The 16,018-nt window shown below is 28.5% G+C and overlaps 1 protein-coding gene across 1 annotated transcript; it reads left to right on the top strand.

Annotated features, from left to right (window-relative positions):
* The first annotated feature begins 5,196 nt into the window (after positions 1 to 5,196).
* LOC100570583 lies at positions 5,197 to 7,919 on the top strand. The gene is made up of 3 exons (XM_029485584.1): positions 5,197 to 5,417; positions 6,186 to 6,337; positions 7,460 to 7,919. Exons 1-3 carry the CDS (start codon positions 5,312 to 5,314, stop codon positions 7,862 to 7,864), a joined length of 663 nt encoding a protein of 220 aa, XP_029341444.1. The 5' UTR covers positions 5,197 to 5,311; the 3' UTR covers positions 7,865 to 7,919.
* Positions 7,920 to 16,018: the final 8,099 nt, after the last annotated feature.

The following is a 16,018-nucleotide window of genomic DNA, read 5'->3' as shown; positions in this document are numbered from 1 at the left end:
AAATTCATAGGATCGTGTTTATTATATATTTATTTAGATGATATTTAAACGATATTATAATTTTAACTTTAATTTGTGTATGAATTCGTACAATTTATATAGTTAAATGAACTAATAACTAAATAAACTTACAACTTAAAAGATAATTAAATTTGTTATTAATTATTATTAAATTCCTATAGATCAGCGGAACAGTTACCTATGTTTCCCCTTTTTAATTATTATTCTTAGGTATCTCAACGTACCTATTACCTATAGGCTATAATAATCGATCGGTGATATCATTTTATATAATTTTTCAGTTTTCATCAAAAGGTTTGATAAATTATTCAATGAATGTATTACCTGTATTTGTTCGATAATATATTTCTATCATTTTGCGATACAAATGGTATTCCGGATGTTGATCACAACGTGATCATCACTGGTTATAATAATATAGATAATGTATAACGGTCCACAACATGTAGGTATAGATATTGGACCACACAGGATTTAAAAATGTTTTTATGTTACCTTTGTGATTTATTTGGGTCTAGGGATGACATACGACCGCACATGTAGATTTCACTACCACCACAGTGAATAGTGTCGAGTTCGGTAGATTTATTATATTAATTGTGTTGGGTATTACCGTAAGGTAGGTACCCGAACGAATGTCTACGGAAGTCTATTCAAATATACAAGTATACAACTAACGACTGTAACACTGATAATATATTAAGCAGTTTAACAATAGATTGCAAAGAGAGGTAACTATAATACATATTATTGTCGTATGTTTTTTTTTGTCGTCAGCCAACCGTATGGACTTCTGCGAATCAGTAGAGAAATCATCTTGACACTAGGAGTCCGTTTTTTTTTTACGAGACATGAAGAAACTTTTTATACAGCCGCTCTTAAAATAATTTTTTTTATTCGAAGATTAGTTGTGAAGGTTATCTCCTCTTCACCATTCCTAACCAATAATCATCATCCCCCAAATCAACATAACACGTTTATAATTACTAATACTTTGTAAAGTAATATAGTTCTTTACAAAATGCACACATAAATATGAAGGGTACATTATTACACCACATTAATTGTTAAAAATTAACAGAACAATAAAATCAAAATTAAAAAAAAAATATAAAGTATCTAGTGTTCAATTTTCAAATCTTAGATATAAAAAGATACATTTTTATGGATTTATAACTCAAAATAATTTGCAAATCTTCGTGATTTTAACGAATTATGTCAAAATTCTAACATTAGACGATCATAAAATATTATTGTACATTTACGCACATTTTGTATTTTAATTTCCACTAACAACAACTTATGAGGAACCATGCATTAAATTTTCAAGTATTTTACCGAGCAAAATTTTTTTAATCGATATTAATTTAAATGAACCTTATAAGAAAACTTGTTATGCCTATAAATAATAAAAGTATTTTGAAAATGTTATAGTTTATAGAAATATAACCTAATAGAAACATTCAGTGATAGTTTCATGTATCTACTTTTTTAGCGGTACACCAAAAACCAATAATCAAAATCGACTCGATCGTAAACCAAAAAGTACGTCGGTTGCACCATTGTTTGTTGTGCCGATCACATCACGTGTGTACTGCTGTACAATTAAACACCGTGTGTAATTCCCCGTAAGCCATAGAGCGGGCGTTAAAAAAGTCGCTCTTATTTTAAAGCTTCACCAATATTTCATTGCGTAGGCACCCTCGTGCCGATATTTGCCGCGTGCGATCGTTTGAAGGCGATTCGAGGCGAGTTTGCGTATGTGATATGATTATATTACCTAATCGATATTTTATTTGTAAGAGCCGCCGATCTTCATCATTGCCGCCATTAACAGGTATCCGCTGCGCCGATGTTTGAAGAATATATAAATTGTATGGTCGTAATTTATCGATACATATGCATTATACCACGGAACGCCACTACTGCTGACCTATTAATAACGAAAATATAGGTAATTTCCCACTTCATATTGAAAATTGCCGTCAGGGAAAAACTCGGTAGGCTGCTCAAATTATGGGCCGGTTATGAGTGTTTGGCATAGAAATTTTGTTTTTTATGATAATGATAAATTGTTTCAAACATATGTATAAAATAAAAATTAATAGAATGATACTTTAAAGTAATCTAAACTTCACTGATACTCGCCATTGATCAAAGTAGATAAGTTTACATGTTATAATAATTCTATTGCAATTATATTTTTTGTGTACAATTAATAAATTACCCTATTATACTAATTCAGTTTACATATTGTTACATAATATGCAAAACACTCACTAAAATTTCCGTGATAGGTAGAAATTGTTTTTATAAAATGTTAATTATTTTTGTAATATATTCACGTTTTAGTCGAATTTTAACAAAACATATAATTGTATAACTTATAAGTTGTGTAATGTTATTGAATTATAGATAAACTGATAAAGATATGGGCAGTATATTGTTTTTGGTTGCATATTGTTTCTTGTGTCCCAAAAACGGTATATTTTACAGGTAGTAAACTTAACCGGTAACTTACGTCACACATTGGTGACGCAAGTCAGCAATAAAATTATTATCGATATTATCTACTGAAATCACTAAAATCGATAGTATCGTGTCACTTAAATCGATAGTTCATAAACTGTATGTACTGTATAAAATAAACTTTACTATTTATGGGAAGGTGGGGTGGTTCGGAAAAACATTTAAATAACTCGTAGATCAATCCTACCAACAATTCAAATAAATATAGAAGATGTACACAGCGTATAACAAGAAAACCATGTACTTACAGCTGAAAATGAAAATTTTCACCTAGTCAATGACAGACAAAATAATATCACTATTAAATTTACACAAGAAACTGTATTTGCTGACTTTGAAATTTCAATACATGTACAGCTATTCAAAAAGTTGTCGCTTTTACTTAGACCAACCCCTGGTTAGACTTAATACTATAAACTAGTACAAATGTCACGAAAAATAAATTTTACTTTAATAATTAATCAATACGTAATTGCTATAGTTGGTGAAAAGTTCAAGCTATTGGTTTAACTAATGTTTTCAAAACAAATACAGAAATTGGTAAATTTTTAAAGAGCTTTTTTGGACTTCCTTTTTTAGATCCCGAAATGGTGAGTTATGTGTTTGTGTTTGATCTTATGGCCTAGAATCTTATTTTAATTCCCTCCTCTTGTTTGGTCTGAATGTTCAAATAGTATACAAAGACCAACAAATGCATGTGATGCTTTTCATTCGAAATTTAATTCATATTTTTATTCTAGCTATCCACATATTTTCAAATCCATTGACGACTTAAAATAATTCCAGATCAATACATATGTTTTAATTAATAGCATTAACACTACAAAAAAAGATTACAAAAAAAAAAAACATTTAAAATTAGAATACTTAAAATAACAAATCGAAAGTTTAAAACAAAACGAAATTTCACCGTACAATTTTATAATAAACGTTTCATTTAAATTTAAACCAATATAAGGCTCTAAATATAAATATTCTTGAAAGTCAAACTATAGGTACCTACCTACTTAATTATTATTATTGCAATATTATAACTATTACCATAAATATCATGACAAAAGTTATTATCATAACATATGTATTTTTTTATTATTTTGAATTGTACCATAAGTATCATGACAAATGTTATTATCATAACATATGCATTTTTATTATTAACAAAGCGTGATAAACAAAGAATTAAAAAAAAATAGCTTAACAATTTGGTGGCGTTAAAAAATTATTGAGAAAATCGAAAAATTACTTATTTAAAGTACTAAGATGGTACTCCTGGAATATATCCTATTAGCTAAAAGATAAGATACTATATGTTGACATCAAAGCACTCCTTCCGGTAGAAATTTTGTTTTAATAATATCCAGGTATGTATAATATTGCTTCTGTTTTGATTTTCGTCGATAACAACCCGTTTCCTAAAGTAACCACACATCCACACGAGTTGAAATTTGCGTACTATTGGGACAATATTATTATGATTATTTATAGATAAAGTGATATTAAGAATACATAATTTGCTGGGCCTGGTGCGACCGCATCGCAGGCCCTCCCACCCTTGGACTGGCATTGTTGTGGACACACGGTATATGACATATAGGTATCTAATACCTACACCAATGCCTTTCGACTGGTGGTAGGAACCAACACCACGGCTGCCGCTACTACCGCTGTGACTCAAAATTCAGAGCTCATTCGCCATTCGTGTGTTAACCGAATTAGTTTTTCTCAACCGTTTATATCCGTATTATTACTTACCGACAACACGATGGCGTACTACACTATAACAAATACTTTAATATTGTTAACCATAATCTTCTCCGTGGCGGGTTCAACAGAAAATATTAAACAAACAAGTAAGTACCTATATTATGTTATAAATGTTTGACTATAATTGTTTTATGTATTATTTATTTATATAATTTATAAATGCAAAAATGTAAATTTGAATTCAAAAGATCTTAGTTGGATGTAGAGAATTCAAAAATGATCATCATATACTGCTACTCGTAATTATTATTATTATTTAGTTATTTTCTGCTTGTAATATTTACTAAAACAGGGCTTGAAACCGATTTAAAAAATTTCAGTTTTGGTTTCGATTTTGTATACCAGTTTCCATTTGTTTTTGATTCGGTTGAATTTAATACCGGCTTTAAGTTTTTTCCTGTTTCGTTTTTAGTTTCAGTTTTTTAACGGTTTATGCCGGTTTCTTAAAAAATACAATTTTACATAAATTTAAAAGCCCAGGAATATGAAAAATTTATTTCAATTATAATATTATAGTATTCAATCAAAATTTTCAATTGCAGTAATACAAAACATGTTATATGACTATTTGAGTAAAGATATAAATATTATTCAAAATATAAGAATATAATATCAAATAACCACAGATTTACAACAATATTAAAATTAAATAATGTTACTTATAATATTCTAAAATTAATTTAATAGGTACTAATTTATTATTATTTAGTAACAAATAGGCAACAACCCCAATCATTGACAGAAATAATTTTGTATTATACAATGGCGTATACAATATAATTTTTAAAAAAATAATTATATAAATAATAAATATATCTATATTTGTTTTACACTTAATTATATTTTTAATAACACAAAGAGTATAATATGCTTATAATGTAACACGGTATTTGTATTTCTGTGTGTTTCAGTTCTGGATAGACTAAGTGACCGTGTATGTCCTCCATTTGGGAAAAACTTAAAATTTGGGGTTGAGACTATTCAAACTAAGTCGCTGATGTATGGATGTGCCTATATGGGAAACGAAAGTCTTCCAATGTTTCATTTGTGGTTGGAGCGTCCCGACCAAAAATTTGGACACGGAAATTGCGACAATACGCTGAGTACGTATAACGAGTCATTATTGTTACGGAAAAGTTAATTAGGATTAGTTATTGAGCTGCGCCTGTGGGTACAGCAAATCTTTCTCCCCCTAAACCTATGAGCATATGTCGTACATTATTATATATATAAGTATATGTTTTACTTGTATATACTGAATAATTACTCTATAAACGGGCATTAACTTTGAATTTCACTGCATGTTGTATAGATGATCAGGTATGTTGTGGCAGTTTTTGGAAGTACCTACTACTATTCATATATTTTAATATCCATATTATGCATTATACACGGAATACAATTATACTTCATATATTTAATATTGATATTGCATATAATACCGTATGTGTTTTTTACATGACCGTTATAGGGAGGGGGGCTTTAGCACCGAGGCCATACAGCTTTTTGGATTACTCGATTCAATATAAAAATAAAAATAAAATCAACTGTATTATTAATTATCGTTATTCTATAATCTATAGTATGTTTGTATGAAAACATTATGAAATCAACTAGCGCTTTGCACACTTATTTCTATAGGTGTACCTACTATATTAATATTAGGCACATAATATACATATATTAGAAAGTGCAGTATAAATTTAGGTATTATAATTCATAACTATTGTACAAAATCACGGGTGTAAAAGCTCACTTAAACGTGCTCATCAAAATAACACTAAATATTTCTTGTGTCAACAAATAATATTCCGGAAATATTCATCATACTCATGTATATTTTGTTCTGTTGTGCTCTGTGCCTCCACCAGATATGGACCACTTCATGTTTGAGTGTTTATCGAAACATGGCAAGCCGACCAATAAAGACGAATCTGAAATGGGCGGGCAATATATATCACTACTGGAACATACTGCAGCGTCAATGCAAAATAAAACTAAAACACGCTCACACAGATGTGCCGTAAGTATACTATGTTTAGCTACCTACGTATTATTTTATATTGTATATTATTGTAGTACTCGTCCAACCAATTTGATTATTAATCCAGTGCCTGGGGTTGAGATGGAGACACAGGGGATTGAAGATCATTCTTATATACATACGGCATATTTATTATAGGTTTTTCATTTTTACGCAGGTGGTTGGTGAAATAATAGATACAAGATATTTATTATTGGTGTACTTAGATCAATATATAAAAAAATGTATTCTCTAGGAATAGGTTATTGTAAAAATTACAAAAGAATAATTATTATTTTGTCTCAATACACATCTGTAAATATTTATAAAATTGAGAATATCCAACAAAAACGTTTACTTTTCCAATCTTTTAAATGTTCCATACCTATAAAACTGCATTCTTTGTACACCCCAATTCTAACGTATCTTTCTCTTGAAACACTTAAGCAGCGTCGTTAACTATTAGATTTATATTTCTCATACAAGCTTCTCAACTGTAGTATTATTGAGTGTCATGTTTTCTTAAGTCGTTTCTCCTTTTATATTCCTGCTTGAATCCCCCAGTATATAAATACTTTATATCTTAGCAATGAAATAAATGGTAACTATGAAAATAACACGCCCATAACAGAATTATGAAAACTATCAATAAATTAAAAATGTATCTATTTTTTCACCAGAGTTAAGAATCATTGTAAATCCATTCTCAGCTATAAGTATTAATTATTGTATATTGTTTCACTGTTTTCTTTAAACTGTTCTAACGAACGATTGTTATTATTAGTATATGTAATTGGGCCTGTGCCCGTTAAATCTAAAATACATAAATAAATAAATAAATAAATGCTATTAAACTAATTCACATATTATATATATATTTGTTTATATCGAATACATAGAATTTATAATTTTAAATATAATATTATTTAATACATAACCAACAATTATCCTTGGTAATCTTATAGTGAAATCTGCAGGTCTAAAACACAACGTCATCGACGTTTGTAAATTGAAATTGCGGGTCAATTTCAGTGAACTTATATTTATATATTTTATACATATTAGTTATGGTTAATTAATTTTCTTGCTCTCTATCTCTGTATTTTTTCGTTCTGTTTACAGTTGTACGATGTGCACGATGACAATGATAGGAAGCTTAGAATAATCCGGATGGTGATTAGCAAGCCGGTAATTGGAGAGGAATTTAATTTAAACCAGTGCAACGGCCTATCGGATCTTCTGGCACGGGATGAACTGCCAGTCATCCCTGAAGGATATCGATATTGGCCCGACGGGTCTTTGTACATATATTTGTTAGGTAGAAAGGCCAACATATTATATAACGGTACAAAATACCCAGATTTTTCTGATATTAGTCGTCCAACGACTACGACCAGTCGGCCATCAACATCAACTACCACCACAACTACAAGAACCACGACCACAGTAAAACCTAGGCATCCTTATTGCAAACATGAAAAAAATATGTTGCTAAAATATTTCGTAGGTATTTTACTTAAACTCTAAATATTATCAGAAAATTGTATTAACGTTTTCATATGATTTTAAAATGTTCTCAAAATATTTTCACATCACATTACTGTAGAAGATAAAATATTGTAATTAAATTGTTTCACAATATCTCTTAAATATTTTATCAAAATATTTACACATTATTGGCTTTTAAAAATTAGGTATATATTTGAGCAAAAACCTTTTCAAAATATTTTCAATATTTACATATTCTATCATACACATAATTATATATATATATGTATATTAATAAATAAATATATAGGATAAACCATTTTCAAAAACATTAAATGTATTTACTTTATTTGTTATACATATAATATATATTTAATATTCTCATGTAAGTATGTAACTGGGTAAGAGTTTAATAAAAATAAAAACCAATATTATATATTTACTCACTTTTATTACTATAAAATATAAATCAACTTTTTTTTTATAGAATATAATAATTAAAAAAAAAAAATTAAAAACTTACACAGTTGCAAAAATTTAATATTACTCAAAATATTTAGAAAAATAGATTTACAATAATGTGTATTATAATGATGTGTGTTTTTTATGTGCCATCACCATTTAGGACAAAAAAATAAAAATAAAAATGCATACATTTTCTTCCATAATATCTTTTCTGATAGAAAAGTAAAACTAGTTGGTACTTTGGGTATCAAAGGTAAAAATTCTTAATAATTTTCAAAAGCGCCGGAAAAAAAGCAAAAAAAAATTAGGAAAACGGAAATTCTTACGAAAAATTGGTTTCCGACCATTTAGATTTTTTCCGATTTTGGTTGTTGGTGTCAAACGCGACCGTACATGACATTTTTACTCAACATTTATATGAGAATTTGATATACACCATAAAATATTCAAAATATTTAGAACTGTTTTGGGCTGTTTGGACATTTTTAGATTTTTTTTTTTATGAATGTCAATACAACTTTATTTGTTGGGTAAAAAAGTTTGAAAATTTAATACAAGGCTCCTTATAAATATTTAAAATTACTTTTGAAAAATATTAAAAATCCAGCAAAAATTTTTTTTATAAGCATTTAAAGTTCAAATCTTTACAAAATACGTCAAAATCACGAAAATGTGAAAATTAATTTGAGTTAAAAATACATAAAAAGTTTTTATTTTAAATCTAAATTCTATATTAGGCCTCCACACGAGTTTTGAACTCGGCGAGGCGCTAGTAATCTTTACTGATATTAAATTAAAAAAAATAAATAAAAATTAATAATAATTTAAATAAACCACGAGACCAGGTTTGTTAAGATCGAGCGCAGACAATTCTCTTTTATCAATAATTTATACAATTTAAATAATATAATATAACAAAAAATTAACTGTCAGTTGCATTTGTATTGGATATTTACTTTTTTATTGAATGGTGCATAGATAAAAGCACTTTCATATATTTTTTAACATCATCAGTAACGTTATCATAATTAAACTAGTTCAACATTTTTTTAGAACTTAAGAATAAAATATAAAAAGGTGGGTAAGTATCATTGAATACGAAAAATCATTCTAAGCGCTTTTCTGGTAGACATTTTTTTAACTTTGATTTATTTTACTATCAATTATTTTAACATAAGTTGTATTTATAATTCAAAGACAAGCTACCTATAAAATAATAACTTTATATTTCTAAATTCATATACTCGTATATGTTTTTACATCATCTGAGGGTCGCTAGTGGTACACACGTTTTTTGTTGATACATAATTATTTCGGGAACATATTTGTTTTACAATTATGTTTTTTTTTTTTTTGTTGGTTGCCAAAAGTGTCGGATAGTGCATTGTAATGCGAGCCGTGGTGAATATTATCTAATAACATTTGGTTTTTGATATTGTTCAAAATGATTTGATAACAACACCATGTACTTATACGTAAAATTTCTAATTAGATTCTTGTATTTTCATACTTCAATATTTAACTACAATTTTTTTTCGTAAATTTGGTTGGTTGCTGTCATAGACATAATATAGATGGACTGCGCGTTCCTCCCCCCTCGCCATCAATAAATTCAGCCATAATAACAAGAATGCGTTCGAATATGAATAGTAAGAGTAGAGTACGTTTAGTTAGAGTAGAGTAGAGTTTATAGTAGCTGTACTCTAAACCACATTACTCCGAATAACCGAACGATATATTGTTATCAATCTTTTCGTACTGATAAAAATATAATGTATATAATTAGCAGTTAGCACTTAAAGTTAAAACTTTAAAAGGTGGTTAGGTTTAGGACTAAGGTTTAGGTTTAGGGTATAAAATATTTGCCGCAAGTGTAATGAAAAATGAAAATTCGTAATCATATTTTGATTTTGTTATCTTCGTAGATAAGCATTATTATCAGTGGAGTTAAAACAACCTACCTATTTTTTCGGGGTCAAAGAGTTAACCCGGAGTCTAACAACTCGGCGTTACCGAACGGTAGTACGGAGTTAACTCTGCGTTCCCGAACGAAGTTGGGGAACTATTTTTTTATAGAGTTAACTAGAGTTGAGTTTTCGAACGCACCCCTGGGGTGAGAAGGTAAAATAGCATGGATAAAACATTTTTACTGTTTTTATTTCAAGGTATTATTGAAGGCACAATTGATTCCGTATTTCCGTATCATCAGTATCATGGATGAAAGCTGTTGAGATAAACATTTTTCTATTTTTCCATGACCTTCTACATAAGTTTATTACAAGGTGTATTGATAAGGTGTCGTCACTTGTTTGAAAACTTGATTGAAAATGTTACTACAGATAGTCGTCACCACCGGGAGCGCTATATGTCCTAAAGAAGCCGAAAAACGAACACTTTGGTACTTAGTGACAACGGGGACTCGCCGTTCTTGCGCGTAGGGCAGTGTTATATAGTAAAATAGTTTTTGCTGCCTCAGCACATCTTGCTTCATTGACCTATATTAATATCTAAATTGCTACGTTGATTTTTACATGTAATATGTTTACATTAAATAATATTACAGCGACGACTGTCTACAATATACGACAATGTGAAAATTAATTTGAGTTAAAAATACATAAAAGTTTTTATTTTAAATCTAAATTCTATATTAGGCCTCCACACGAGTTTTGAACTCGGCGAGGCGCTAGATATCTTTACTGATATTAAATTAAAAAAAATAAATACTTCAATATTTAACTACAAATTTTTTTCGTAAATTTGGTTGGTTGCTATTATAAATCCGGCAGTTAAGTGTGTGTTTTGCCTATGTGTGTATTTTAAGGCACACTTTTCGTTTTACACGTAGTGCGACTCCGTCGGGTCGTATAATGTAGTGTTTTAAGTTAATGTAAACCTGCAACCATATTTAATTATTATTTTCAATCAATATAACTGTTTTACCTAACTTAACTGGGTCCATTCTAAGTATATAGTGTTACATGCCGGCTGCCTTACATACCTTATGTTTCCCTGTAGGCATACCCTAAAGTTGCAAGAACATTGTATTCCTTTGTTTTCTTTTTGTTATTGACGAATGATTGTTATTATTAACTAATTTAAATTAAAATAAATAATTTATCTCATAGGCTTGATAAAAAACCGCAACTAGTTTGATAAAAAAAAAAATTTCATTTGACCGACATCCAAAAATAACTAAATTTGAATTACAATAACTTTTTAAATTTTAAAGTTCATTAAAGATGGAAATCTAAAATAGTTTTTCATGATTTTATACTCCGGTACGAAAGTAAAATTGTAACAAATCCAAAATAACACTTAGAAATGGGTCTCTTCCTGGCTACAACCCTGGTTATATGGTACATATGTACCAATATTGGTTGTGCTAACCTAACCTACGTTTATAAAATGTTCAAATTTTATATCTAAGGCTTAAAAATTTAAAACAAGATTCCACGTAAGTAGTTAATTCTGTTACCAAAAAAATCTAAAACATACAGAAGCACAGTTTATTTTTATAGTCATTTTTTTAAGTTCAGATTTGGACGAAATTACTATTTTAGTTATTTTGTTGTGATTGTATTATATTATTCGTGAGTACTCGAAACTTCTAAAGTATACTATATTATATTATATCTATGATAGTACCACGGTTTGTTGTTGATGTATAACGCGTTATAAGTACCTAATGGATATTGTGATATGATTAATTTGGAATTTATTATAAATACTTATTATAGGTCAATATTTTTTTTAATACCATAGATAAGTATATAATATGTCTTATACCTAGACTGACATACCACCTCCACTCAGAATCGTTTTTCTTATACAGTGATATAATATCATTGAATTCATATTTAATACTATCTATTACAGTGACCCACGTACAGTAGAGCGACATCCACTTACCCACCTTTTTTTTTTCATTTAATTTTTTTTTTTGTGTGTGTGTACACGATAAGTAGTCAAAATAAAGCTTCGATTTTCAACTTTCAGATTGGAAAGTGAATATTGTTGGTGCATTGGGGAGGTCAAAATTTAAAACTCCCAGTAATTTTCAAAAGTTTTGAAATTTGAAATTTGAAGTTTTTTTTTTTGAAAAACAAAAAAAAAATTGAGGAAAAACCTATCGGTAGACCGATGGTTTTGTCAAACAGTTTTCAGACTAGACACCATCAAACTGCACTGCTGCCGTGTTGTACGTCGGACTTGACTGCAGTACGTTGGATTCGATCGGCTGAACATGTGGCAAAGATGACGAGATGTTTGACGGCGTCTCGAACTCGCCAACTTCTGCAGTGACAGATGTCGTTACTGACAACCTCGGTGGATGGTAAATCTGTCGAAACTTTGCAACTCCACCATGGATGCGAAAGAAGGTAACTCGATATCGGGTACATCGTCTGCGAAGTTAGATCGCAAAGCCATATTATGCATCGATTTATACTGTCGCATAATTTCGGTTGTAGACGGCCACCCGGTCTTTTGTTCATCTGAACCTACGGAGTTCTTCTGCACAGCCACATTAGGCGTCGATTTGTATCGCCTGTGCGTCTGTGAACTCTTGATATCTCGAGATTCCAACGTTTTCGCTCGATTTGCCTGGAGCACGTCGAAAACCTCGAAATAATTTTCGGTCACGGACTGGACCATGGATTTGGGCGAAATTTTAAGTGCTACAATATTTGACATATTGATCTGATACGGTTAAGTTAATATATTAAACGAAAAGTACGTTTAGACTTTTATAATGTATTATAAATGATCCGTAAAGTTCGTTCTAACAAATAAGTATTTATAACTGATTATAGGTACTGAAAACTGTGACGCACAAAAACAAATTATTTATGTTTCAAACACTTATAGGTACACCCGAGGCAACCATATTTTTTATAGATTTTTTAAATCGATAATGTATCTAGGTTCTTTTTATTTATATTCGATAATATTATTATTTAATATTTATTAAAATCGTATTCCTATGTTCAAGTACTAAATTGATAAGCATAGGAATATTGGATATAGGCGCATATTGGAAGTTAAATAATATCAATAATGAATGTTTTTTTTAAAATACTGAATTTCTTAAAACCACACCATGGCTATAAATAACATTACACTTTTTTTTCGCTTTTTGACTTTTTGAGATTCACTTTCTCATCGAACAAGATACTGAAGTTTAATATATATGAATTGTTTCGATTATACTTATCGTGTACACAGACACAAATAAAAAAATAAAAATAAAAAAACACACTGCACCATTGTAATATCAATACATTCATCACTTTTTTTTAAATATAATTACATAAATTCGGTTCTAATTTTTGGTTCTCAAAAATATATCCGCCAAACAGAAAATGTCATTAAACGGAACTTCATTGTACGGAAGTTTCAATGTATGATATTTAATACTGAATACAATATATCGATTTAATACTACCAAACTTCACATTTTCAATGACTTATTATTATAGAATCAGGTATAATATAATAAATAATAATATGATGAATCTTTCACTTTATATCGAGGTTGTTTTAAATTTCTAACAATATTAAACACTTTATCAGAGTAATAAATTATGAAGCTCAATTAATATGTACACTAGAGCCATAACATGTATATAAAATAGTTCATAATTACACACTTAAAATGTATGAAAGATTATCATCTTATGATACTATCAGACAATATGTAAATATTTTATATACAACATTATAAACTAAGTGGTAGCATTAGGCAATCTTCCTAAAATTGTCTATATTCTACACCATACAATACCTACTACACTATACCTATACCTTATACGGTACATAAAACGGAGTTGAAATGTACACAATTTAATTGTGTTCAAATAGTGACATTCGTCAATTCGTGTGGTTTATTTAGATAAAATTAAATATTTAATTTGTGACATGTCATTCTAAAGATCTTTATCGTATTAATATTATACTGTTCACACTTTACAGTTTACACCACCATTTTAACTTGTTCAATTTGCATTAATTAACCGACCAGTATTTCGTAGTACCTACTGTTGTCGAGTGTTGAGTATTCATAAAACTATTATTTTCCTTTCATAACATAATTATTTATGATTGCGGTTTTCAATTCCCCTACTCTCAAAATTACTCACACATTCATAATTTGTATCAACGTTTGTAGAATTTTCACGAAACTTTACATGATACACATTCGTTATAATTATCTTACACACAACCATATAAGGTACCATATATATTAAGGAAATTTATTAAAATGTTATGATATCTACTTATTACGAATCATACTAATATTAATAATCATTATTGTATTCATTTTTTACCTACGATTTATTAATTTTATATTTACGAAGCAAATGACAATACTTTGAAAAATATTATTTAAGTTATCTTTGATGAATATTATATTTGTATAACTACAAAACATTGATTTTCCAATACTTTATTGTAAGCAAATTTATGCTTTGATTTGCAAAATGTCCATTGTAGAACTATAATATTAATTTAAGATGTATTTTAACTTAACAATATACTTTATATAGGTACTTAATTTAATTTTAAACATTTTATCGTCATAAAAAAAAATTTAAGAAATATTTTTCTGAAAATATTACTGATTAAATATCAAATACTGAACCAAATTATTATAGTTAGGTAATTATTTTATATTATAACATATAATGATTGATCTGAGAACTAAGTAGTGAGAAATGTCACGTCCCGCTGATATATCTCATAATACCTACTTAATTTATATAAATGATTATGGCAATAATAGATTATTGATAAACTATTGATTGAATTATCGCTAAGTACACTATACACACCATCCTTAAAACCTTTCTGGTAAAGAATATAAAATTAAAAACATGCGTCAATATTTACAGAAATGAAAATACCACCAAAACAGAAATTGTTAGCTGATTAATTAGCAATAATAATTGATTCCATACCTACTCATAGTGATTGAAAACGAAAATCAAATTTACCAGCTGCAATCTTGACTGAAAATCGTTGATCAATGGTTACTCGAAGTATACCTATATTTCCCAGTTTCCCACCGGTATAAATCACGAATAGATATCTTAGTGTCTTCGTCCGTGGTATAAATATTACATGTATTAGTGTATTACCAAATTTGTGCTATAATGGACAATATTATATTTTATAGACGTGTAGTAATATTGTTATCTATTATAGTAAATATTATATTCAAGAGTAAAATAATATATTTAATAAATTATGTTTTCTATTTCAATACACTATTTTCTTGTATCCGTTATTAAAATTATTTATTTTTTTAAATTTATTTTATTAAGTAAATTATTTAAACAAGCGTTCTTTTATGTTGATAGTCAAAGACATTTCAAATTATCTAAAGCGTGCAATTGATTAAATTATACGTAAGTAAGTAAGTAAGTATTAAAGTTGTTTATTTTACCAATCGTTATTTACATTATTAATTTTAATTAATAGTAATAATAATATTTTAAATCATAAAATATTTAAATTTCACAACATCTACTTAAAATCTCTCTTATTGCTGGACACGGTGATAAGAAATCTATAGTACTCGTATAATATTATGATTAAATAATTAATTATTCCAAATTTCAATTAAACGTCGTATTGACGTATTATCTCCCATTCGCTTTATAACATTACAAACATAACGCCCTATATGTAGGGAGGTACTATCAATTTAATTATACGAGTAGAGAG

The sequence above is a fragment of the Acyrthosiphon pisum genome, chromosome X (assembly GCF_005508785.2).
Source record: "Acyrthosiphon pisum isolate AL4f chromosome X, pea_aphid_22Mar2018_4r6ur, whole genome shotgun sequence".
NCBI lineage: Eukaryota > Metazoa > Arthropoda > Insecta > Hemiptera > Aphididae > Acyrthosiphon > Acyrthosiphon pisum.
This window is presented reverse-complemented; position numbering and strand designations above follow the sequence as displayed.